Source organism: Dasypus novemcinctus, chromosome 5 (assembly GCF_030445035.2).
Source record: "Dasypus novemcinctus isolate mDasNov1 chromosome 5, mDasNov1.1.hap2, whole genome shotgun sequence".
In the NCBI taxonomy this organism is placed as follows: Eukaryota; Metazoa; Chordata; class Mammalia; order Cingulata; family Dasypodidae; genus Dasypus; species Dasypus novemcinctus.
The window spans coordinates 45201057-45227249 of NC_080677.1; the positions used below are offsets into that span (position 1 = coordinate 45201057).

General features: G+C 33.9%; 1 protein-coding gene across 11 annotated transcripts in view; it reads left to right on the forward strand.

Moving 5' to 3' along the window:
- Positions 1-26193, forward strand: part of DGKB (diacylglycerol kinase beta) — a 723907-nt gene that overhangs the window by 219517 nt on the left and 478197 nt on the right. For all 11 annotated transcript variants that reach the window (XM_058296926.1, XM_058296928.1, XM_071215137.1 and 8 more), the window contains 4 exons: positions 8778-8895; positions 11032-11120; positions 11203-11319; positions 20023-20121. In XM_058296926.1, the coding sequence (XP_058152909.1) occupies positions 8778-8895; positions 11032-11120; positions 11203-11319; positions 20023-20121 (423 nt within the window). The remainder of the gene's footprint in view (positions 1-8777; positions 8896-11031; positions 11121-11202; positions 11320-20022; positions 20122-26193) is intronic.

The following is a 26193-nucleotide window of genomic DNA, read 5'->3' on the forward strand; positions in this document are numbered from 1 at the left end:
GTCAAAATTTTTCTTGTATCATTGCCTCCAGTAGCAATTAAGTATTGGTTTAGGGCAGGGGTTCTTAACAAGGCATCCATGACCTTGAATTGAAATTCAACAAAACATTATTCTTGTGGGGACGTGTTGGTGTGTTTGTGATGTATTGATTAAATAATTCACAGTATAGTGTGGACTTAGTTAGGGGTCTGTGGTTCTCATCTGCATGGCAAAAGGGTCCATGGAACAAAGGAGTCCTGGCTTAGGGGAACAAAACAACTCAAAATGAGAACACAATGTGATAAGATTGTGATTTTGAAACCAAATCTCACTGATTCAGATTTGCTGCAAATTTCAGTAATGGTTAATTTAAAAATCCAATGAGATGAATAATCACATACTAGATTTTTATATTTAGCATTAGTAGTTGAACTAGAATTAAGTATACGCTGCATATTAAAATCTATAGTTAGATTCAATGAACATTTGTGATGGAAATCACCGAGATATATATAATAATCATAATTTTAAAATGAAAACTTAGTATTTACCATTTGGTTGCTGACCCCAAACTTTTCAAGTTTTAATTAAGGCAATAGCAGTTTTGCAGATAAAAGACTATGCCACACTTATACAAGATACTAAATTTCGAAAAGTCAGCTCTCAAGATATCTGAAAGCCTGTGTGTTGTGAAACATGTGACTGTACATACAATGTGTAACATGTGAATGTTTGTGTATATTTACATTTAGTTTTTGGAATACATAAATGAGCTTCAGCATTTGTCACCTCTTTCCCTGGATCTTCAAATTCTTTTACATTCAGTTTAATCATACCTTTCTTGAGGCCCACAGGATTTTTCACAAAGTTAGAGGAAAGAAAACAAAAAATACTAATAGTTGATATCTACCAAATTACCCTTAAGTGAATAATTTATAAAAATAAAGGATAATGTAGATATTATTGTTCATAAATTTATATATTGGGAAGCGGACTTGGCCCAGCGGTTAGGGCGTCCGTCTACCACATGGGAGGTTCATGGTTCAAACCCCAGGCCTCCTTGACCCGTGTGGAGCTGGCCCATGTGCAGTGCTGATGCGTGCAAGGAGTGCCCTGCCACACAGGGTTGTCCCCGCATAGGGGAGCCCCACGCGCAAAGAGTGCGCCCCGTGAGGAGAGCCGCCCAATGTGAAAGAAAGTTCAGCCTGCCCAGGAATGGCGCCGCACGCACGGAGAGGTGACACAACAAGATGATGCAACAAAAGGAAACACAGATTCCCATGTTGCTGACAACAACAGAAGCGGACAAAGAAGAAGACACAGCAAATAGACACAGAGAACAGACAACCAGGGCGGAGGGGGGAAGGGGAGAGAAAAAAAAAATTTTATATCTACATTATAAAAATTTTCAAAAATATATAAAAATAATATTTTCTAGCTCCTAGTACTACTTATTATACTACACATAATGTAGTAACTTTTTAAAATAACTTATACATCTCTTTATTATAAACATTTTAAATATGTCCCTGACAAAAGTTTGTGAATTAAACTATTCTGATAAAGCAAAAACATTGACAAACTGTTAACAAATAATGTTTAGTGTATAACGATGCTTAAAAAATGTTTCATGACTCTAGTTATTTAGCTCTAATAATAATGGTTCCCCAGAGGAGAATTATTAATACATATTTTTTAAAGGGAAATGTTTTATTAGTCTAAATATTTATGAAAATTCTAGAATAAGAGAATGAGGAAGGTTATGGAATGAATAAATAAATCACTTGGTAGTTAAGAGGGGGCTAGGAAAATGCAGAAAGGGAGACAATCATCTGTGTTTTAAACATTACACAAAATTTTGAAATTATTTCTTCCTTGGAAGTTAGTGTTTAGGAATTCTTTAAAAATTAACCAAAAATATAGATATTTCTGAAGTTATGAATGTGGCTAAGTAAGTATTGTCTGCAAATCTGTATGGATTTAGCTCAAACTATTTTAAACAAATTTGAGTGTATCATTAGTTTCTGGTGTGGCAGTGACTTGATTTCAATTGAGTAACAATTCTTTGCCTTTAATGGATATTAGATTATACATAATTTTATTTATAACTGTACAATACATTCATATTTAATATTTTATTAAAAAGGGATGTTTTTGAAACTAAATAGGAGAAATCGATTTAGAATCTCAATAGTAAACAGACCTGTATTCTAGAGTTGTGTTCCCAGGCTAGGCCACTAGGTGGCAGGACTACATTATTTAACATTTAGAGAGCACCTTAAATATAGAAGGGATAGGATTTTTCTCCTGTAAGGAATGTTTCTGAAAGAAGAATCTTCCTTTATCCTTCACTACTTTATACATGTATCGTCCTTCACCATTGTCTTTTAATAAAATGTATGTCATACAATTATCACAAAACAGAGATCATCTATGTTTTAGAAATAGCATTTTATTTCTCAGGCATGGTGTTTTACAAATCAGAGATGACACAATGGCAACTGAGTAATGAGGGCCTCTTTTTAGTGATAGAGATTTATTTCATTTTCTTCAGGCACTTAATGTGTTATGTTATTACCTGTAGAGAATTTGAACTCTGAATGCCAACCCCCCTCCCCCCCTTTGCTTATTAAATTGGAAATCTAGTTTGAATTTGGTCATTTATTGTGAAGCCTGTCTCGTTATGTCATCCTATATATTCTTGTCTATTGTCAATTATGAGCTCAGGGAGTAGATTCTAATTGATAGTGCATGTTAAACACTGGAGCATATTTGAAAGTGACTGTAGTGTACTAGCCAAATTACAGCAGATAATGTCCTCAGAGAGAGAGCCGCACTTTCAGTGTAAGACAGAGCAGTTGGGATTTCAGTGTAGTTTATTTTTTTCTTCATCAAAAGAATTTAAAAAACTACTTGCGTTTAAATTTCTGTTTTGGTGCCAAAATCAGAAATGTAATTTATTAGAACCTGACTCTATATCAAATACTAGAAAGAGTCATTTCCTTTCTTTAAAAATAGGTTCTTTAAACCTCAAAATAGCCAAGATAAGTTGGTCAGAATTGGTACAGAGCCTTGGTATCTCTTCTGATAGAAGGAAAATTGAGAATTTGGGTGGTATTTTTGATTTTGATAACCACGGTAAAAAAAAATTATGCCCAAGACTTATTCATACTTCTTTTAGTATTCATCTCAATGAACAATTTATTTTAAAAAGCATCTCAATTTTTAATGAAAACACTTTTCTTTTTAAAAGAGTTGTATCTAGGAAGAGACTCTACTCCCTGGATTACCAAACTTTATAAAGTGCCAGATAGTAGATATTTAGCGTTTGTATATCATAAAGTTTCTGTCACAACTACTCAGCTCTGTCATTGTAGCATGAGAACAACATGTAAACAAATGAACATGGCTATGTTCTGATAAAACTTTATTTATAAAAACAGGTGGCAGGCTGATTTCACATGAGAGCCATAGTTTCCTGACACGTGCTCTATCCCATCATTCAATTATTATATCACAAACAAAAGCAGTGTTAGTTTTTTAGTCTTTGGAGAGAAAGGACTCTACTATGTTTTATTTAGCATAACCAGACAACCCTGATGGGACCTTAGGACCAATGGAGAGATTGCACAGCAGCAGTGAACTCTGAACCAAATTGGTCTTTTCTCTGGCTGTCTCATGAACTAAATAGGTTGGTTGGAGCAACCCAGTCTACCTCCCTGGATGTATGACAAGAATTTAGTCGAAAGCATGTTTGTTTCTTCCTTTTCTAATATTCTTTCAGTTCAAATATTCTTTTTCCTAGGTGAAAGTCATTGTTAATAGTGTTCTGATTTCTAAAATCTGTAAACTTGATTATCATTGGATTTTACAAGAAAAATTCCTCAATTCATATTATCTTAAAATGAGAAATACACATTCAGCAGTAGTCTGGCTTGATATAAGGACCCTTTAACTTTTAGGAGTTGGCTTGCTGTGCCCTTATTCAGTCTGTATGGCTTTTGAATGGTAAGTACTCTGGTGTCACTTTCTTATTAGAAAGAAAATAAGAAGAGAGTTGAAACGATCCTAATCTTTAGTTCTTGTTGGTATTTTAAACTTTGCCTTTGATCAAGATATTTTAGGACATTTATTTTGCAAGATTCAATAAAGTAAAAGTAACCATTTGTTTGCTTCCTGATTTGTGATGAAAAGCTTTCCCTGATGAAGTTTCTTAGTATGATGGAGAGCAAAAGATTTATTCTTAATAGACTTAAGTTATATATTTGGAAAACTGTTTAATATTTTAATTACTTTTATTTTAAATTGGGCAAGTGTTCTTGTTCTGCTGTCTATATATTGCCCAAACTAGAAAGGAGCAACAATGCTTTGCCAGTCAGGTGAAAACCATGGAATACTACTGTAATTTATGACATACATTCATAAATGCAGGAAATTCTAGATTTCAATTAGAGGTCAGAGAAAATAAAGATAGTTGATTTTTTTTCAATTCAGGTTCATGGACTCTCTGAAATCTTTCCACAGACCCCTTGGAGGTCCATGGACCCCTAGCTAAGAGCCTCCAGTCTAAAAGATCAGTTTCTTTCATGTTGTTATAATTTATTTGGAGACTTTTAACAGAGAAGTCAAATATTTTATTGGTGCTTATTATTTAATGAGTTGGCATTAATTTGCACCATTAGGTTTTCTATGTGTTATAAGTTAAGTCAGTTGAAACACAATATGTTTGGGCATGGACATAGGAGCATTTTGGCAGGGATATCAGTGAAACTTCTCCTTAAGGTCTTTTGAAAAAGTGGTATTATTTGTAAAAGCCCTAGTTTACATCTATGTGATCTTACCCAGGGGTCCACAGACCCCAAATAGGTCTGTGGAAAGATTTCAGGGGGTCTGTGAGCTTGAATTGAAAATAGTCAACTTCTTATCTTTATTTTCTCTGACCTCTAAGTGACATCTCACATTTCCTTCACTTATGAATGTATACTATAAATAAATTATAGTAGTATTCATTTCACCTGACTGGCAAAGGTGTCCATGGAGTATAAAAGGTTAAGAACCCCTGATTTAAGTGAAAATTAAAGCCTTAGGAATCACTAGGATAATGGAATAGGTTCAAAAGTTTCAAAGAGCATTCTTTCCCTTGAAACATTTTTTTGACTTCTGCGAGAGCTAAGAGGCAAGGAAGAACCTGGAGTTCCTTGTCAATGTGGACTTACCTAGGTTTCATTAACAATTTTTCCAGTAATAACAGATAATGAAAAAGAAATATGAGAGTAATATATATATGTGATAAAAAGCAGCAGTGCTACAGACATCCCTTTCAATTATTTGGCTGAAACATGGGATGTTACACAACTCAACCCAATGATGGTAATAATATTTGCTGTTTACATAACACCATTCTTCTAAGGAGCTAAATTAACTTCACAGGTATTGTATAATGAAATCTCACACCACGGCCTGGGAAAGTAAAGTGGGTACTTTCATGTTATTAGAAAGGAAAATAAGAAGAGAGTTGAAATGGCTTATCCATATTTTCTTGGTAGGCCAGAAATCAAGACTTCGGGATTCCCTGTTCATTTCTTTTTGTAAAAATGAATTCCTTTCTGTGGCAATAAATATTTATTTGCAATAGGAGTACTAACAGGGACATGCTCTGCTGGCTGATAGAAAATAGTAAGGATCAGATTCTCCCCTCCCCCTCTAAGCTTAGAATCTAAATAAGACAAACAAGACAAGACATGAAAATACAGAGTTGGAGGATAATTTGCACTGCTGAGAAGTAGTTGGCTCCTGGTTTCAATTTCTTCTCTTAAAGAAGACACATACATATTTTATCCCTTGCATATTTTGGCAATGTATCCGGCGAAGAGCTATAAAGCTATTTAATTTGTTTTTTGATAAAGCATTTTATGTCTGGGTAATGGATTTGTACATCAGTTGCAGCCTGTAACATGGCTAAGTGTTCTGATTGACAGAACACCCACGTTCAGACTTGTTTGTTTTTTGATAAGGAAAATGCCAGCTAACTTAGTCCATATGTGCTCTTCAACAGGATGAGGCTTATTCACATGTAATGGACAGTCACTTAAAAATAAGATGACAAGGATTATAAGAACAGTAATACATATGAAAATTAGATTTTTCATTCCTGCTTTTCATTTAAAAAATGTTTTTAAGCCTTTATCTGCTACTTTTAAAGTTTATCAATTTTTTAATTAAATCATACCAGAATGCTTTATTCTTTTTTTTAAAAAATATACTTCTATTAGAGAGGTTGTGAAATTACAAAACAATCATGCATGTGTGGAATTCCCATACAACACCCCTCCCCAAACACACTACATTGTTGTGGAACATTTGTTACAGATTATGAGATAATACCATCCGACTATTACCACTAACTATGGTCTGTTGCATACATTTGGTATATATTTTTTCCATACTCCCATATATTAGCACAGTACATCTTTGACATAGATGCAAGAATATTGCAGTATTGCTGTTAACTATCGTCCATAGGTTACAGTAATTGTATTTTTCCCATGCTTCTCCACATTCGTATCACCCTGGAATAGTGATGTAACTGTGTTCTAGTTCATAGAATGCTTTATTCTTATTTACAGAATAGAAATTTTAAAATATAGACATATGAAAAATACAGCAAAGTTAAACAAATATGTGAAGTATTATATTCACATTATAAAGATACTAATAATCTCAGAAATCATCCAAATTAGAACTGAATTCAGAAATTAATGCAAGACCAATTTCTGAAGTTTGGAAGAAAATCAAACATCTTTATTTTCTGAAGACTTCTGCATGACACCTTCTATGTGTCTGCTTATAAAAAAGGCAAATCTGGGCACTGTGAGCTGTGAAGGGTTTGAAATTTAACTCGTTTGCAAACTACAGAGTTAGCTTGGGACACTTTCCTGGATGCTGGCAGAAAACATGAAACGGCTGGGTCAGAGACAAAAGAATTTATTACTCACTGAACAGCAAGTGACACGATCTTCATGTGTTTATCAGTTCTATTATTCTCCCAAGTGTCATGGGAGTAATGGAGAGTAGCCCAGGGAAATGCTGCACACAGCATCACAGCTTGCATCACAACTGAGGAATCCTGAGCTTAGGAAAACTATTACGTCTTCTAATGGGCAGGAAACAAACCTACTTAACCTTTGCTTTGAAGGGAAAGATTATCTTTATTATCCGGGACAGTAAGTAAACCTATACTCTACCTCTTGAGGGAGACACATCTATATTGTCCATGGCTTTCAATCATTCAAATATCTTAAAAAAAAGATAGTCCAGGAAAAAAAGCAGTTAGTGCTTCTCTTTTCAAAATATACAGAAATTCAAGACACCTGTGGAGAATAATCTCCTAGGAAACATTTTTGTTAATGTTTCATATTATGATGTAAATTTGACATTTTGGTTTCTAATATAAGAATTAATTACTAAAGATATTCTCTAGTATTACAAATTTGATGGTTTATCTCTTGACTGAAATATGAAAAAGTGATTTGGAAGCATTATTAATACTTTATTAAGTATCAACAGAGACAAAACAATTTGGAAGTGTTTGTACTACCCTACTACTACAGAATTAGTGTTAGTACCCCAGCATAAAATAGGTGCTCAAAAAATTATTGGATGAATGTATTCCAAAAAATAATACAACTTGGCTAATCTGAAAAGTTATCACCTAATAGTGTCACTAATAAGTGATGTCTGAGTTTAATCTGAGTTTGATACAATTAGCTAAATGACATACAAGGACTACATAATAATGGAGAAAATGATGGTAACAAGAATTTTTGTATAAAAGAACTTCATCTAATATGTCTTTCCTGGTAAGGAGTTCAAGTGATTCATAAATAGCATGTTATTTCTTTTTTTAAAAATCTCGAACAAAATAGGTATGACTAAACACCCATTACAGAAGTAACTCTTACTATATCCAATAGAACTTCACTTGGAAGAATAAGTAATAATTTTAGTTGCTTTGGTAAAATGTGAATCAATGTAAACTCAAGTTTGCATAGTGTAAATAAATATAGTGATAGTTATAAATAAATACGTTAATTCAATTTTAATATTTTACCACCTTTCTATAAGAGTAAAATCATTCATGCTTCACAAAAGAGTAATAAGCAAAATGGTAATGTAACTAGGTTTTAAAAAAAAGTTTATCTTTTAAAATTCACTGTGTGCATCATGCAAAAATAAGGAATACCCAGCTGAAGCCCTAGAGTATTACCAATAAGTACCTTTAAGTGTTTATATTTCGCATCCAACCCCTTGGCCTTTTCCAAGACCTAACTAGCATCCTGAATTTTGTATATTATTAGTACCATGTAAGGGTTAACATATTATTTCCAGGTTTTCACTTTGCAGGCTCTTTCCTTCCAGAGTATTTTCTCTCTATTTATTCATGTTCTTGTTCATGGAATTGTGCTAAGGACAATGTATTTAAAAGTGAGGCAGCCAGGTCCCTGTTTAGAAGGAGTGCTCAGTTGGGCAGGTCATTGTGATGGTTTGGGGTGTGCTGTTGAAATCTTGACATTGGACAAGAATTTCCGGGTTGCTATAGCATCCTAGATATGCTTGTGGTATCTCTTTCCACTACAACACATGTGTCTTTCTCAAGACTCTGTGATCTTGGAGAAAGTCAGAGCTAATATAACAGATTGTCTTCAACTGCTTTAGTCCAGCTCAGAATTTTATCAGCACTTTTATATTCCACTGTTTATTTCATTAAGTGAAATCTGTTTCCCTTACATCCTATGCAGAACGTGAAGGATGACGGGCAGCATGTGTGGCGGCTCAAGCACTTTAACAAACCTGCCTACTGCAATCTCTGCCTGAACATGCTGATTGGCGTGGGGAAGCAGGGGCTCTGCTGCTCCTGTGAGTATGTTTGTTCTGCCCAGACGTCATCACTGGGAGTGAGAAAAGATTGAATTCATGCAATAATCCTATTTATGGATGGAGATCTAAGAAATAATCCTGACCCTCCTTTTATCTGTGATTTAGTTTTCCCTGTAATAAGTTTCTGAATAGTTAGGTCATTCAGGTTTGAACTCTTAGATTTGGAGAGACAGCTAACAACATTTTCTTAACCTTTAACTTAATCTTTCTTAAAGAAAACCTTTGTATATGGTTATTGGATATCAGAATTCATAGCATTGCCTGTTTATGTGTTTTATATTATATTACTTGCACGATATTTATCATCACAATATTCATCTTACTTTATTAAACTAGTATTGCCAATTAGAATTTCTATTTCTTTATATTATATTACTTTCACAATATTTATCATCACAATATTCATCTTACTTTATTAAACTAGTATTGCCAATTAGAATTTCTAGTAGTGTATTTAACAATTAATTTATAAAAACCACATATTTTTAAATTACAATGTGTATGTCTTAGATAATTTTGCTTCTCTGATGTCCTTGCTAAAACAGGTGAAGTTGTGTCCTTTTCTCCTAAATTTTAAGTTCTCCACACAGCATTTTATCCATCTGTACTTTTTTTGTTATTTTACAGCGTTATTGAAACTGTAGAATTTATTAGACACTTCCCATTTTTTTGCATTTATATTTAATCTAGTTTCTTAATCAGCTTCTGTACAACCCACTGTTTTCAGATTTTTATTAGTTTATTTATTTATGCTTAGCAGCTTCTTTAGTAGTATATTTTGGAATATTGTTTTCCTAATATATAACATTTGACACAAACTATTTTAGTGCTATGTATGCATATAATTTCTTGTGCTTAAATATATTAATAAAGTTACATGTAATTTGCCATATGTAACTTTACAGGGCAGTTTCTGATGGCCATGTTTGAAAAACTAGACTATAACATTCTCCATGTATAGGTGAAAAGGAAATGATTTATTTTTAAAGTTATTTTTTTAAAGAAAGGGATTATTCATGGTAGATTCTATTTATAGAAGCATATAAAACAGTGATAACTCTCATATGTCGTGAATAGTGTAATATAGAGAATGAGAATATTGCTTACAAATTTTAATGAATTAGCATGATCAAGCCAATGTTCAACATTATTGCCAATATGAAAGAGATAAGAAAGTATGTTTTCCTCTGCTGTGTTGCTAAAGAAAATCACAGATGTGAATATTTTGGAAGAGTTTTAATAAGTAAATATTTTGTAGATTTAAATTTTCCCATCCTAATTTCATGGAATGTTTAGTTTTGGTTTTATTGAGAGAGCTACCTGGTACTTTTAGATTTAATTTTATATATTTATACACTTGGGCCTCTTAATTTGGAACCAGTGCTCTATTAAAGGAACATCTGTATATGACCCTGAACTATATTCAAAATCAAAGTATTATTGTTCTATGACACATTTTATATATCTGCACAAACATACATTTTTATGTTTGCATATGTCTGTAGATGCATATTTACATGTAAATATAAATTTTTGCATAGCAGAGTTTGTTCCTTTTAGAGAAGCAATGTCATGATGGCAAGAGAAGGCTGAATTTTTACTAAGGACCTTGCATGTATGACAAAATCTATTCTCTGGAAATGGACTAATCAGCCATTTAAGATTTAGATAAATCAATAGACAAAATAGCATGTACCCATGGGCTTTTATTCCCATGCCTACCAGCTGCGCTCATGCCTATACTTTGTAAAATATAGATCTCTTCCCTCTAGCAAATGACACCAAGCCATTTGGCAGTCATCAATTTATCTTAAATATTTTTGTCATCTGGGAATTATTGTGAAAAATTTGAGTAAGGACTGATTTAATTAAGCATTTCCTGTTATGCCATGATAGAGGAGTCTAGTTTTTCACATGCAGAATATTTCCTGTACTAATTGGCCTTTTGTATTCCATGGTAAAAACAGTCGGCTTGGACTTTTCCTTGATGTGGCTGATTGGATTGATTAGGGAGCAGTGGCTATGAAATGAGGTTCTGCTAATGCCATTTCTTCCCTATAAAATTGCAATCAGGACCAGGATTAACTCTGAATTTGTGTATGTGTTTCCTTTCAGTCTGCAAGTATACAGTCCATGAACGCTGTGTGGCTAGAGCGCCTCCCTCTTGCATCAAGACCTACGTGAAGTCCAAGAAAAACACTGACGTGAGTGTGCGGCTCTGCTTGATTTCTGAGACTGGCATCCATGGCTGCCTCGCCTTACCACCATGCTGTTGTTCTCTTCTAGGTGATGCACCATTACTGGGTTGAAGGCAACTGCCCAACCAAGTGTGACAAGTGCCACAAAACGGTTAAATGTTACCAGGGCCTGACAGGACTGCATTGTGTTTGGTGTCAGATCACAGTGAGTAGGATCGGGGAGGAAAAATTCCTCAGCCTTGTGTCACACTGAAGAAATTACTCCAAACATCCTGAGGCTCTTAACACTGGAAGGTCTTCCAGAATTTTAGACTAAGTAGAAAACCATGGAGGCTTCTTATTTCACCTGGCTTTCCAAAGGATAGGAACAAAATCAGATTTGTCCTCATAGAGGTACAAGAAGTACAAGAAGTAGGTTGTGTGTGTGTGTGTGTGTATGTGTGTGTGTGTGCTGTATTGCTAGGGAAATCACAGATATGAATATGTTGGAAGAGTTTTACTATTTAGATATGTGGATTAAAATATTCTCTTCCTAATTTCATGAAATGGTTAGTTTTTCATTGTTTAACTGAGAAGGCTACCTGGCCTTTTAAATTTAATTTAATTTTATATATTTATGTATATGGGACTCTTAATTTGGAACCAAGTTTTATTAAAAGGAAAAATAAAGGGACACTGTATAGGACTGTTTTTAAACAGTTTTGAAATTATAGTTTTCAAACCATGGATTGTGGTGTTGCCAGGAAGACATTCAGAGGCCAGAGTTAGGGGAAGGTGGTGGCAGTGGAAGCTAAGCGTGTAGAGCTCCATCTCCCCGCCCAACTCCACAGCATTGTTTTGGTAGGGTTTTCTCTGTTACATATTGTAAATTTACTCTAAACATTGGATCTAGGGATTAAAGAGTTTAGAAAAATGAACAAGGTAGTCCAAAAGTTTAATTACACAGTGAAGACAACTAAGACCAAGAGAAGCTATGCAAATTGTGCTTGGTTATATAGGCAGGTAGAAATGGAATTGGGCCCATATTTTAGGTCTTGCTGCTTCTCAGAACGCATCCTACCCTCCTTCCCAAAATATTGTTGCCTTGCTTCTTCAGATAATCATAAATTGTGGGATAGGAGATACTGATGTAAATGCTAGTTATTAACGACATTGACAAAAAAAGAAGAGACAAACTGGCCTTCCTGTGAAACTTTAGGAGTCTGCCTGGTTTGGATAATTGTCAGTCTGCTCCAGATAACTTCTGGAGTAATAGCAATTGTTAGATGGTCCCTCTATTGTTTCATGTTTAATTTCTGGAAATTCATTTGAATGCACATTTTAAGAACAGCCCTTTTTAATAATGTAGTACAAAACATTTATGAGACGAATTTTTTTTCCAACTAGAATTTGCATTTTCTCCTTATATATGGAATTGTTCTTACTTATGCAAAAATTAAATATTAGAGGGCACTGAGTCTGTTAAGCAAATTCAGAAGTTTCTCTGAGGTGCCCTCCAACCCCTCACCCCATACCATATAGTTTAAACATTTTGTTAAACCAAGACTCACACACACTGACAAACACACAGGATAATGGAAAAAACAAACTGTGACTTGCATTTCAAAAGTACAGCTACATTTTTTTTTAAGTTGAGCTTATTTTCTTCACGCGTTTTCGGCTATTACTTGGTTAAATTATATTTACAATGGAAATTTTCACAATTATGAAAAATGATCTTGAATGAGGTATTTAGCTATCATAATAAAATATCTAACAATGATTTAAATTATATATAGAAGTACTGAAACATACTCAGTTCTCAATTTTAAGGACACCACAAATATTTCATTTTTTAAGTTTGTACACATTTTTGGGTAAACATCTAAAAAACCTAGTTTTTGTTTCAGAACTTGTATGAAACCATTCCTCTTGTTTTTACTACTTATCTCCTAATTTTAACATAAACTGATATCAGAGAATATCAGAATTTAGTTCCTCCTGACACTTCAAATTATTTCCCTATTTATAAATTTTTAAATGTAATGTCTTAAGTTTATTTTTATTTTTTATATCTTGACAAAATATCAATGTATTTTAAATGCAAACTTAGACCTTAAAATGTGGTATTGTTGCCTAGCCAGCTACTAAGACCTTTTAGAGCTATAAGAATTTTCTTCTTCTATACTACTCCCCTCCTTTTCCCATTTCATCTTCATAAAATCTGTCTTCTTCCCTTTCCATATTATGGGAATCACTCCTCCCAAACTTGTCATAGACAGTGTCCTGTTATTGGTACTTAAGGCATCTTAACATTCTTTCCTGTCTTTTATCTTCCATTTCATTTCCTGGTTCTCTTCCTTTTGTTTTGACAGTTCCTCTTCTTTGAATGACCCCTTATCTGTTACTACAAAATCTGCATTTCTAGCCAAACCCCATACCAGTCCTATGTTTATTTGTCTTGATACTGAGCCCCAGCCTTTTGAGAAATCAGACCCTCCCTTTTAGAGGAAATAGGCTGCAACCTCTGAATAAACTGTCCTGCTTAAAATGTAAGAATTTCTTGTCCCAAATCAGACCGTAAGACTCTATATTTTATGGTTACAGAAAAGATCCATTAATATGATTCTATTTGCTTCTATGGCAAAACACAGCATAAACAGTAAATGTCTTCAAATCCCAGAATTGTATTCAGGACTCAAGGCTAAATAAAGTATACTCAGGGGTTTAAGGCAGTCAGGAAAAAAGAAAAGCAGACTGCCCTCTTGGAAATCTCTCCCTAGTCCTAAGGCTTCTGGCCATCTTCAGGGTCATTTGCTGTAAATCTTGGGCTCCAAGTGCTCCAGAGATATTTGATTTATAAAACAAGATTTGCACAATTGAAAAAAAAGTTCTAATATATTGGAGAAACTCAAACATCTCATAAGGAACTTCTTATGTTGACTATTGGATCTTTTATTTTAGGTTATTATAGGGACAAATTTATTATTCATTTTGTATCTAAGTTAAACAACATATTTACCTCAGAATAGGTATGTATTTAGAAGTGATAATAGATTCTAGAAAAATACAGGTCCTTCTTGAGTCATTGTAAGAAAAATTTAATATGAAATTGATCTGCTCTTGACTCATGACCACCCGCTTCTGCTGTTTGCCTTTAGACAAACTGAATCTACTCTAGTTTGTCTTTATGCTCTTCAAGAATTGCTAATTATTATGACAAAGAAATAGCAGAAATTTTGAGAGGTGTGGGATATGGCACGCTCATTGCAGTGCTTTAGAAAGGTCTTTCTGAATTGATTCTATGAGGAATAGGTGACAGAGAAGAAGAAAAGGAAGTTTGGCTTCTTCTCAGGATGTTTGCAAGAGCCATCATTTCCTTCTATATATTATGTTTGGAAGTGACTTGACTCTTGGCTTGAGTCTGGCCAGACTCACCTGATTCTTAAGATGGTCTCTAGTTGTGCTATCTTGGGCTGGGTGTGCAATTGGCCTATTTGCTAATTTATAAAGTAGAGTTAATGATACCTGTCTTCTAGGCTTGTTATAAGGATAAAATGTGTATTAAATCCCTGTGAAGGTGTTTAGGGCAGGAAATCATGCATCTTAAGTGCTCACTAAAGGACAGTTATTATCATAGGAGGGAATTAAGTGAAGTACCATGTGGGTGCACACACATACGAAGCAAAAAAGAAAACAGCCCCTGGCACACAGAGGACAGATCCTCTGAAAGGATCTGTAGGTACCCATTTTAAGTCAGAGCAGCACCTGCATGCTGATCCTGATTTTCTAAAAGCTTCTAGAATCATATGGTCCTAAATCTCACTAAATCTAGACTTGACTGATCTAGACTTGACTCTTCACACAGAGTAACTGTCCCAACACTCTCATTTCCATCAGACATGGTATCTTCATTCTACCAGTGATTGAAAATAGAGTTAGAAGGCAATTTATTTAGCTCTTATCTTTCACCTTCATCCTATGTATTTATTCTTGACATTTCATCCTTAAAATATCTCTCTCAGATTTGACTCTTTGCCTTCATTTTCACAAGCTCTTAGCACATCTTGACTAGATTAGAGTAAAAATCTCTGGGCTTATTTCCCTAACAGAAGGTATTTTTCCTTTAATGCAGGTTGCATATCACCTCCGGAATGAGTTTCTTAAAATACTACTTTGTTATCTTATGCCTCCTTCAGCAACCTATAATAGCTCTGTGATGATACATGAAGCCCTCACCAACCCCACTCCAACTTCATTCACTGTTCCTCAAAAATTAGACCCCAACCCAAGCACATGATTCTGTATAATACACCCCCATACCATTTGCACCTTCTACTGTAACTGCATGTATCTGTTGGCAGAACTCTTGGAAAGTCAGTTTTCCCCTACTTCTTATCTTGCTCACCATATTCACTTGAATGCACCCAACTTCTTCCTTAAAAATTTCCTTGATACCAATAATTCCTTTCCCTAATTACTGTGCCTTTATTCCACACCCAAAGGAAAGACTTAAATACTCTCCAGTGGTTTCCTGTCTGCGTGCTAACATTGTCAACACTGCTAATTTATCCTCTCCTCCAGTTCCAGACCCAAGACAGGCATTTTTTTTTTCCTAATCAACCAATGCTGTTGACAGAGTTCCAAGTTTAGAGGAGATAATAAGTATACTTTAATGCCCGATATACTATTCTTCATACTGTTAAGTTTTGAGTTTTTAAATTCAGTCCTTTTTAAATTTTGTTTTAAAAAGTCAAACTGGAATTTTCAAATTTGCATCAGCTATACAAGTTATCTTTAAGCAAATAAAGATAAAAATCCAGTTTCATATCCCTTATTTAGTTAATACTTGTAGCTTTTTGACGCTGTGCTAATTTGCTGCATTGTATACCTGAGGTGAGACTCTTACCTCCTTTTGTAAATCTAACTAATTAAAACATAAAAACAGAAAAGCCTAAATAAGAATAATGTAAAACTTTCTTCTGAAATTTAGATAGCAACCAGTTTTCCATGTTTCATATTCAATACTCTGAGCTATGCTAAATATTCTCTTTAGTTCTTTCTTCCCACTCTTGCTTATATTCTCCTATCATTAAGATCCCAATGCTTATAACTATTACTACTCTAACTTTGCTTCTTGACTTTCTATTTAGAACACATTGTAAATTGCTCCTGGTCATAGTAAAATGCCCCTTATCAGGCCGGGCTAAGCCAGGATAGGGAGTTGATACATTTTAATTGGTCTTGTCAAAATAAAACACTTTTATAGCTGTTAATCATTAACTTTCGTATCATACAGTGCCATTCCTTTCCTTAAAATATTGAACTGCTAACAGTAATATTGAAAGGTTTCCAATGCAATAGAAAGGTTTATGCTTTAGCAAATACCAGCTTTTAGGTAGCATCCTGAAATTTGCAAAACATTAGGAAAAAAGGAATGTATAAACCAACAGATGTGTTCTTCTAAGTCAGATAACCTACTTTTTCTTTAGAAGAGTGATTTCTTTCATTTTCTCTAAATTTCTATGAAAATTTATTTTCTGTTTTTACTTCTTTTGACTTCTAGGGTTTCGCTGTTTTCTTTTCCATACAATGCACCCACTCTTTTTTCTACTTCATCCCCAAGACACATGCGTGCACGGGCACACGCACACATGCACTCACACTTTCTTTTTCTTCCTAACTTGATACAGTTTTTACCAACAAATATAGATATGGGCTGTATATTAGGAACCACTAGATTTTGTCAGAAATTCTGAAATAATTTTCAAGTGTTTAAATAACTTCCAGGAAAAACTGGTTTATATTTTATGACTACCCTAATTTTGGAAATGAATCCTTAACATGAAAGTGAATTCTGGATATATAGTAATACAATGATCCATTAATTTCTCAGCCTTATTGATAAAAAACGGAAAGATAACAGAAGTGAAAAAACAAAACAGTTAAACAATTCCTTTCTCTGGTGTACCACCAATTATTCCACTGAAGAGGCAGGATTCATTAATGCTGTATTTCACTTCTATTCTTGGTGAGGATCATTGCATTTTGGCTTTTGCTAATTTTGCTAATTTTGGTTCCGAGTTATCATTAAGAATTTTCCACCTTTAGCAGCTTATTGACAATGAGAAGAACTCAGCTGTCTTTCTTGGATGTTTGCTCATAAATTTTCAGGGCAATAAGCTTAAGCAATTTGCTATTATTGTTGATAATGTTCACTTTTAAACTTGATAAATAGTCCAGGGAAATATGAATTTCTTAATGGTTTTCACATTTTAATTTTGTCCTCGCTTTCTGAGAAATATGATGAATAAACTAGACATTGTAAAAATTTGACTCTTGTCTTGTACATTGATCAGTGCTTCCTATATGGTGCTTCCTATATGGTGTCCTCAGCTTCTGGCTACAAACAGTGCCATGATGACCACCAAGATATGTCTAGCAGCTGCCAGAGGTCAGACTTAGAAAGTTCTAAGGCATTCCTGAATATTATTAGTTAATGTAGATGTCTTGGTTAGGGTATTCTTTTTAAACTCTGTATCCCTGTTACACTGATGATGGTATGGCTACCAACATTCTTATAGGTCCTGCCATATGCTTATGCCACTACAGGATTCTGCCCTGTAGTTGCCTAGATGAAGTTCAAAGATGTGGGCCATTGGGACTATCAAACAGTAAAATCCGATACTAACTCTTCAGCTCTGCAGAGGCCAGTATTTCAGGGGACCAGTTTCCATTATCCATACTCTGAAGCTCTCAAATCCTAATATAAAGAGTTAACTCTCTGTCAGCACATCATTTGTGTGATTCTAAGTCCATAATTCTTTCCTTCTAATAGGGAATCTACCTTGAATGCAAAAAAAACCCCAACAACCTCTCATTAAATTCATTTTATTTTTGCCATCTCTTCTTACATCTGTTATCCCTCAAATAGATATAATGAAGTTAATCATCTATTATTTAGTTAGTACTTGTCCCTTAACAGGGACATTTCATTATGACCAAGAGCAATTTACAATGTGTTCTAAATGGAAAGTCAAAGAAGCAAATTTGCAGCAAAAATAGCAGGTGTAAGCAGTATGACATGGTTGGGAACATGTAGGGCACAGGTCTGTATGTACACGGTCAGTGTGGCATGAGACTCAAAGTGCCCTCTTTTCTTTCAGAGTCACATGCGTGGCTTTATACTGCAGTCAAGAGTAAAAAATCACTACTTTCTTAATCTGTACATGAATAGATTTTTACCTCAGATCATGCTGTTTGTAGAGAGTTCCGAGAGTCTGCAGTTTCAATTTTAAGACGATTGTGCAAGTGCTCTTTTCTTGGTGACATCATGGAACAGAAGATATATAAACTATCTTTTGTTTTGGTTCAATTTTCACTGGACTTGGTAATCCATAACTTCAAAATCCAAATATCCAGCACTGTGATTTGTGATTTTCTTTAGGAAAATTGATTAAGTCAAATAAACTAATAATACATTTTAAACCAATTGCTAATTTTATTCAGAGGAAGCTATGTATTTTAATTTGCCAAATTACAGTGTCAGTTTATTTACTTCTATTGTGCATGTGGCTTCAACTACCTCTTTCATCTTCAACACCTCTTGCCTCTTGTCAAAGATCAGCAGTGCCTAATAAGAAGATCAAGGTATTTTTATAGAGAAGTTTACATGCTACTGGGAATCAGAGCTGCTAATTACAAATGAATGTGTGAAGATACTTTTATTTCATGTAATGTGGACTAGTGTACATTAATTATAGTACAAGTAGCCTTTACTCCCAGGCAGAGTTAAGGCAAAAAATGTTTTAGATTCTAGCACCTCACAAATATCCCTTCAATACAGTTCCATCACCAAAATAAATTGGCACTCATTAAACTCCTACCATTAGTTGTTAATTAATTGCTTAGAAAGATAAGGTTGTTGTGGAAATTAACATAGTCATGACTTAAATGGGGTGGTTCAAAACTGAAAAAGGATGTGGAATTTTATGTTTTGTTTTGAATAAGAAATGGCCTCTTATTAAAATATGTATGTATATGTATATATCTCAATAAAGCTGCTTAATAAATAAAATGATAGAATACTGAAAAAAATATATTATGCTTCCAAAGATGAATGTTTCACATTGAAATTAATATTGAATGGGGGGAAAGAAAATCCCCAAAAAAGCCTTTATGCAAAGTATTGTTTTATCAAATTGTAGGATTCCAATAAAAAGTTATCACCTTAACTTAAATCACCATTATTTAATACACTATACTATAATTATTTAAACTAAACTTGTGACCTAGGTTGAAAAAAAAACAGCACATTAAATGATTATAGACTAACAATGTTGCACTGATAAATACAATATAAAGATACATTTTTGTAAATGTAATCATCTTATATTTATATCCTGCTCCTACTGAGCTGAATCTCTGGTTACATTTACATATTGAATTACAAAGTTAAAACTAATGATGGGATCAATTATGCCCCATACTGAGCTGTGCACTTTGGAATGACTTTGAGAAAACAGAAGGGTCAAAAAAAAAAAAAAGAAAGAAAGCATCCACAGTGAAGGGTGGTTTGAAGATTATGTTAACAGCAGATAAGCAAAGGAAGAACTGTAATGGACACTAATTTGTGTTTATAAAAGACATCAGATTTTTTGGGTGTAAACCTAGAGTACATTTTTAATAAAAATATTTCTGAGAATTAGAAAAGGTATAGACTAGGTCAAGGAAGTTGCTAAATGGTTTATTTAAGGTGGCTATGAAAGGGGAAATGTATTGTGAATCCATTCGTGATCCTGTTTGTTTGTTCTTGTACTTCTTTTAATGCACTTTTATGTATTTGCTGTATCTCCGTTGAAATACAGTCCATACCATGTTTGCTGTTGTCATGCAGAATTTGATATTATCTCCCTTTCTCTCTTCCTAGCTGCATAACAAATGTGCTTCTCATTTAAAACCTGAATGTGACTGCGGACCTTTGAAGGACCATATTTTACCACCCACGACAATCTGTCCAGTGGTACTGGTGAGTTTTTCCTTTTCATCATTCTGATATAACCTGGGCTCACTATGATTCTCTGGTACACTGCACGACTGAATGTCTTCAGAGAGCTTTTTTTTTCCTTCATTATTCCAAGTAGAACTCTATAGACCTAAACTACCTATCCCTTACAGGAAGAACCACCTTTTCCCACTACATCCTTTTGCCTTCATGTCTCAGTAAACTTTTTAGTAAAGCATACTCCAACTGAAGCTGACTCAGGTTTTATCACTTAGTCATGCTGTACTTACCAGAAATCGTATAGACAGAACACTTCTACATTTTACATATTTTATAGATCTACTTCCCAGCATAATGAAGTTATTCTTATGGGCAGTTTTGCTGGGGAAGCACATTGTATATCTGCAACGTTGAGGTCTCTCATCTAGGTCAGAAGCTACCTAGAATGATGACACAAACCTAGGAGAAAGCTATGCATTGCCATTAGGTGTATTTTATTTTATTTTTATGAGTGAACAATAAATTTAACCACCTGTAAAATATTTTACTTAATTTAATAAATATAGAAGTGAAAAATGCATAAGCAAGTAAGGTAACCCTGAAAAGGAAAAATTTCAGTAGAGAGACAGGTATTTAAAGACAATATTCACATTGCATTTAAAACTCCAAATTATGAAGCAGTTCCTTTAAAAAACAAAGTACTCTGTATTCATAATGCACATCTCATTTTTAAAAAAACAACGTGAAAATTAAATGACTGGAACTTCATTTCAATATAATAAAAATACAACTACTAAGGAATGTTAGACAAATACTTTTCTAAAGGTCAACCTAGAAATTAATCAAATTACTCAATTTGCACCCACTTATGATTCATTTTGTAATTATCTGTAAAATACTGGTTGTATTTTAAATGCCTTTATTTAACAAAATTATTATAAAACTCATGTTCTCAAACTACAAAAACAGAGTAAAAGAAAATAACTCCATATTGCTGAGGAGAGCAATAACTCAAAATTTATTTTTTTTCTTATGATATTTATTGGACACACTGCTTTAAATAAGATTAATTAAAAATAATGAGTCATTTAAAATACTTTACATTTTAGATAGCTTGGTACCCTATTTTTTGTAGTAAAACCATAAAGAGAAAGCACTTCTAGAATTATGTTTTCATTCTTTTATACAACGTATAGCAATTTTACTGCTTTAGATGCAGTAAATCATCTCAGATTTTAACTCTAAGAAGAAATCTAATATATCTTTCTATTACTCAACTGCTTGCCAAAGCCCTTTTCCATTCAGTGTGCCTGGGTGTGTCTTACTTCATTGACTTCTGGTCATATAAAGTTGAATAGGAGATGGATTCTTTTCATTCCTTTATTCCTTCATTCTTGGATATTATCAAAGGTAAAGAGCAAATGTTACATGAATATTTTTCTCTTCTAAGGCATTCTTACAAGCCTTTTCAATGCAACCTTTAGACAATTTTGATTCTGAGGATTTATCTTCAAGTAGTGAGTCTTCTGACAGCCTTTATCATGATTTGTATCTCAACATTTGCTATTTTACCATTTCCTTGGTACTATATATACTCTACAGTATATACTGTTGACCACTTCATCCTTCACCAACGTTTACCCTTTGTTGACTTCCAGTATACTATGCTTTCTGGGGCCTTCTGTCTCTGGATACTCCCTTTTCATATGTTTTCTAGGCTTCACTACTTTAACCAAACCCATGTTGGTGCATCCTTGTGTTTCCACTTCTAACATTCTTCCCTGTGTGAGCTAATTTATGTAGATGATTTCATTATTGTATTAATCTGTAACCAGCTCATCTTCCTATTCTCACTCCCAGGCCTATAGAGCTGCAACTCTGTGTCCTCTGTTGATTTAAATGCAACATGCACAATATATCATTATTACTCAATTAAATCCTCACACTGGCCCGATAAGGGCCCGATAAGGTAAATATTGTCCTTATCTTCATTTTACATATGAAGAAACAGAGAGGTTAAGTCATTTTCCTGTGTCACTGGCTAGTAATTGGCAATTCAGAATTTGAACCCCAGAGGAATCATTCCAGTGCCTGTTCACTGAGCTCATCATTCTAACACTGTTTCCAAATCCCAGTCAAGGCCTTCTACTACATGTTTTATCTCAGTGACTAGAATCTTCATACAACAAATTTTTCCAGCCAGGAACTCAAGAATCATCTTTGATTCCTCATCTTGAATGTCACAATAATCTGCTGGCAGTTTAGGCTAACGTTGTTAAACCATCTTTGTTAATCAACCCAACTGTAACTGCCTCATAAGTCACTTTCGCAGATTTCCTAACCAGGATTCTCCTGGAAGTGACCTTGGTGAACTAGCTCCTTTCCATGCATCCTCCAATCTGCTTCCAGAGTCAACTCTCAAAGTTGCAGGTACATCTACCTACCACATAAAATATTTCCAGATGTTCCTTATTTGATTCCCAAACTCTAGCATGGTTAATAAGGCTCTTTCAATGGCACCACATTCCTTATCTTTCTCACATCACCTTATACCTTACACATCAAGGAAAATCTGAAGTATTTGCAATTCCTTAAGTACATTGATTCTCTCCAACTTGGGGTGTTTAGCATATGCTAACAAATCAGTCTAAATCACTCCTTTTGAAAAATTTACCCTGCCTTGCTAAGTAGGAATTAAAGGTTACTTTGTTATCATTTAATACATATATTGATTATTCTACCCATTAAATGGATAAGTACTCATCCTTTAAATGACTTAGTTGAGTTGTTCTGCAGGCAAATTGTTCCCACTATGGACTCTGAGACTTTTCAATTGGTGAACTATCATTAATTTTCCAGGAATCATTATACATTTTGTAATCGTTGTTAAAAGGAAATCATTATTCCTTGCAAATGATATAATCTTATTTTGTCTTTTATTCTTCAATACCAGTTTTCTTCTTAAGAAATTATGAGTCTGGGGGAGTATATGGGAATCTGTTATATTTTTTTGAATGTAACATTTTTTGTGATATATGTATCTTCCAAAAAATACAATAAAAAAATTGATGGGGGTGGGGGGTGGGGAGTGGGGTATATGGGAACCGCTTACGTTTTTTAATATAATGTTTTATGAGATCTATTAACTTTAAAAAAAGATAATTTAAAAATTAAATTAAATTAAAAAGAAATTATGAGTCCCAGTTCCTCATGCTAATATTCTCTAAGAGGAATAGAAGTTCAGATTCAGTTATAACAAAATGGCCCTTAACAGCTCTATTACATTCTAGAAAATGTAAAAGAAGAACTTAAGATATCTAGTTTTCATTGAGATTTTTCCTTAGCCTTTGATTCTGTGATCAGACATTAGTTGTTGAATGAACTATATAAACTCAATACGGACCACTAACTCTTGGTCAAATCTCATATAACCCTGAATCTTAATGATATACCACAAGGTAAGAATCTATAGCAACATTCTTCTGATATTTCAAAAAATCTTCTTGGATGTCATAATTTTTTTTTTCAATTTCTGAACTACCCTTCTCAGCCTTCCAAGTCCTCTCCAACATTTGTTTTTAACCTTAGGTTAATGATTCAATAGATATATGCTCACCTAATAAGGAGATTAGTAAGGTAAGCATCTTCTCTGCACCCGTGCCATTTTTATAAACTCCACAATGACTGGCTTCCACAGATAATTGGTCTTGACAGCAGCTATTGCCATGAAAATGATTTTTAAAAAATTACTCTGAAATTAAAATTGTCACCTTACCAGATGATTTTTTTTTCCATTCAAATGGGAAGATATTTCCATACATCAAATATAATTACTGTCCTGGGATTACAATAGGTAACAAGCATATTTTGAGAGAACTATCAAGGAAGTGTATTGTTTAATATTACATAATATAGATCTTTTATCAAGACTTTTCTATGTGTTTAGGTATTCATAATAATTTCAATGAAATTTTTCCAGGAAAAATTATTATAACCATAGTCCATTAAGTGCAATATTGAAATAAATTTAGAACTATTTACAAAGGTAGATTTCTTGCCAACTTTCCTCATCCCACCTCCAAGCAGATGTAGGATGAAACCAAACTTTTTAGTCAGGACTTTTGCTAAGCAACTTAATTTTTGTAAGTGGCAATTAACCTTTCCCAATTAATTGTCAAAACAGATGCTTTTTCTTTAATAATCTTTATTAAAAGATGCATTCTTGGGTTTTGCTGCAGATCACACACTGAAAATTCAACTGACCAATCATAATCAAAGTGACATTGCAAGAAGTAATAATTCATACAGAACACTGCAATCCACCTACTTTTCTATGTTCCACATGTCATTTCTATTCTTAGGAAGCTTAAAGTTAAATTTATACCTACAATTGACTAGGATGCTGGGATCTGTGGTATTTACTTTTGTATTCTAATTTATAACTTTATTATTCTCCTGCCCCACATATTTCTCTTTACTATAATGACCTCATTTAGTAATTTTTAAATTTGCTAGGTCACAGACATATTGAGTAGGCAATATGGGACCTTTTAGTTCTTAGAGTAATTTCAGAGAGGAAGCTATAAATTGGATCAGCTTCTCTAGCACTAAGATGTATTCTTACATCCATTATAAGCTTTGTAATTTTTTTATATTATCTTTTTTTTAAATATACATAAATCTATAATATTTGTTATGATCAAACAAACTGGACCTATGGAATTGAACATGTTTTTATAATGACTGTTAGTGAGGAATACGTTTGTTTTTTGTTTTTTTTGAAGATTTTTAAAATTTATTTCTCTCCCCTTCCCCCCTTGTCTGTTCTCTGTGTCCTTCGCTGTGTGTTCTTCTGTGTCTGCTTGCATTATCCAGCAGCACTGGGAAACTGCGTCTCATTTTTTATTGTGTCATCTTGCTGTATCAGCTCTGTGTGTGCGGCACCACTCCTGGGCAGGCTACACTTTTTTTTTCCCACATGGGGCGGCTCTCCTTGCAGGGCGCAATCCTTGCACGCAGGGCACCCCTATGTGGGGACGCCCCTGCATGGCACAGCACTCATTGTGCACAGCAGCTCTGGGCATGGAGCAGCTTACCACACAGTCAGGAGGCCCTGGGAATTGAACCCTGGACCCTCCATATGGTAGACGGATGCTCTATCAGTTGAGCCACGTCCACTTCCCGGGGAATAGGTTTTTATTTAATTAATTCTGCCACCGTCAACCAAAGAAGACTTGAAATGCCCCCATGAGGAAATAGCACTTCTAACTTTATGTAACAATGAAAGGAAGCAGATCATTGTAAAAATAATTTGTATATCTAGCTCTAGGAATTAATTTAGCTTTCTCTATGTATAAAATAATTTCACATTAAAAACAAGTTTCTTATTTCTAAATAACAGATTGTCTATCAAAATTTTAGTCAAATTTTTCTTATCAATATATATATTGTAAACTTGATAAATTATAATATAGTCTTGATATAATGTTAAGTAATATTTTGATTATTTTAAATTGAGTTTATATTACAGATCAGTAACCACTATATATTATGATTACTAATATTTTAAAAGTGTGATATTTTAATATTACTGATAATCAATGTACATTATTTTACATAAAATAACTACAGCTGGTAGATTCCATGAGCCTCAAGTGGTAAGAGGGGCTGGAGAAGTGATGATTTTGATGGAAAGCTAGGAGATAGCCTTGAAAACTATAGAAGCAGCAATGTGTGAAAGAATTAACACCCTCTTTACAGAAATGTTATAGGTAAAGTAGCAATGACTTAGACAGGAGAAGGTAATTTATTCATTTTGAACCACGCTTCCAGAAAGCCTAGGAAATAGTTTTAGAAGTACAGTGAGGAGTAGAAAGTTGACACAGGAGAAGAGAATCAGAAAGAAACAAGGGCTATGGTAGCCAGAACAGAGTCTTGATTTTGACATGAATTCTGGATATGTGAGCAAGTAGTTGCCTTCTAATAATTCCAGAATGGTGACAAATGATTGGTGTCCAGAAAATAAAAGTAACTCATATAAATCAATAACAAACAAGCAATCCAGTTCAATAGGGCGAAATATTTCAACAGGAATTT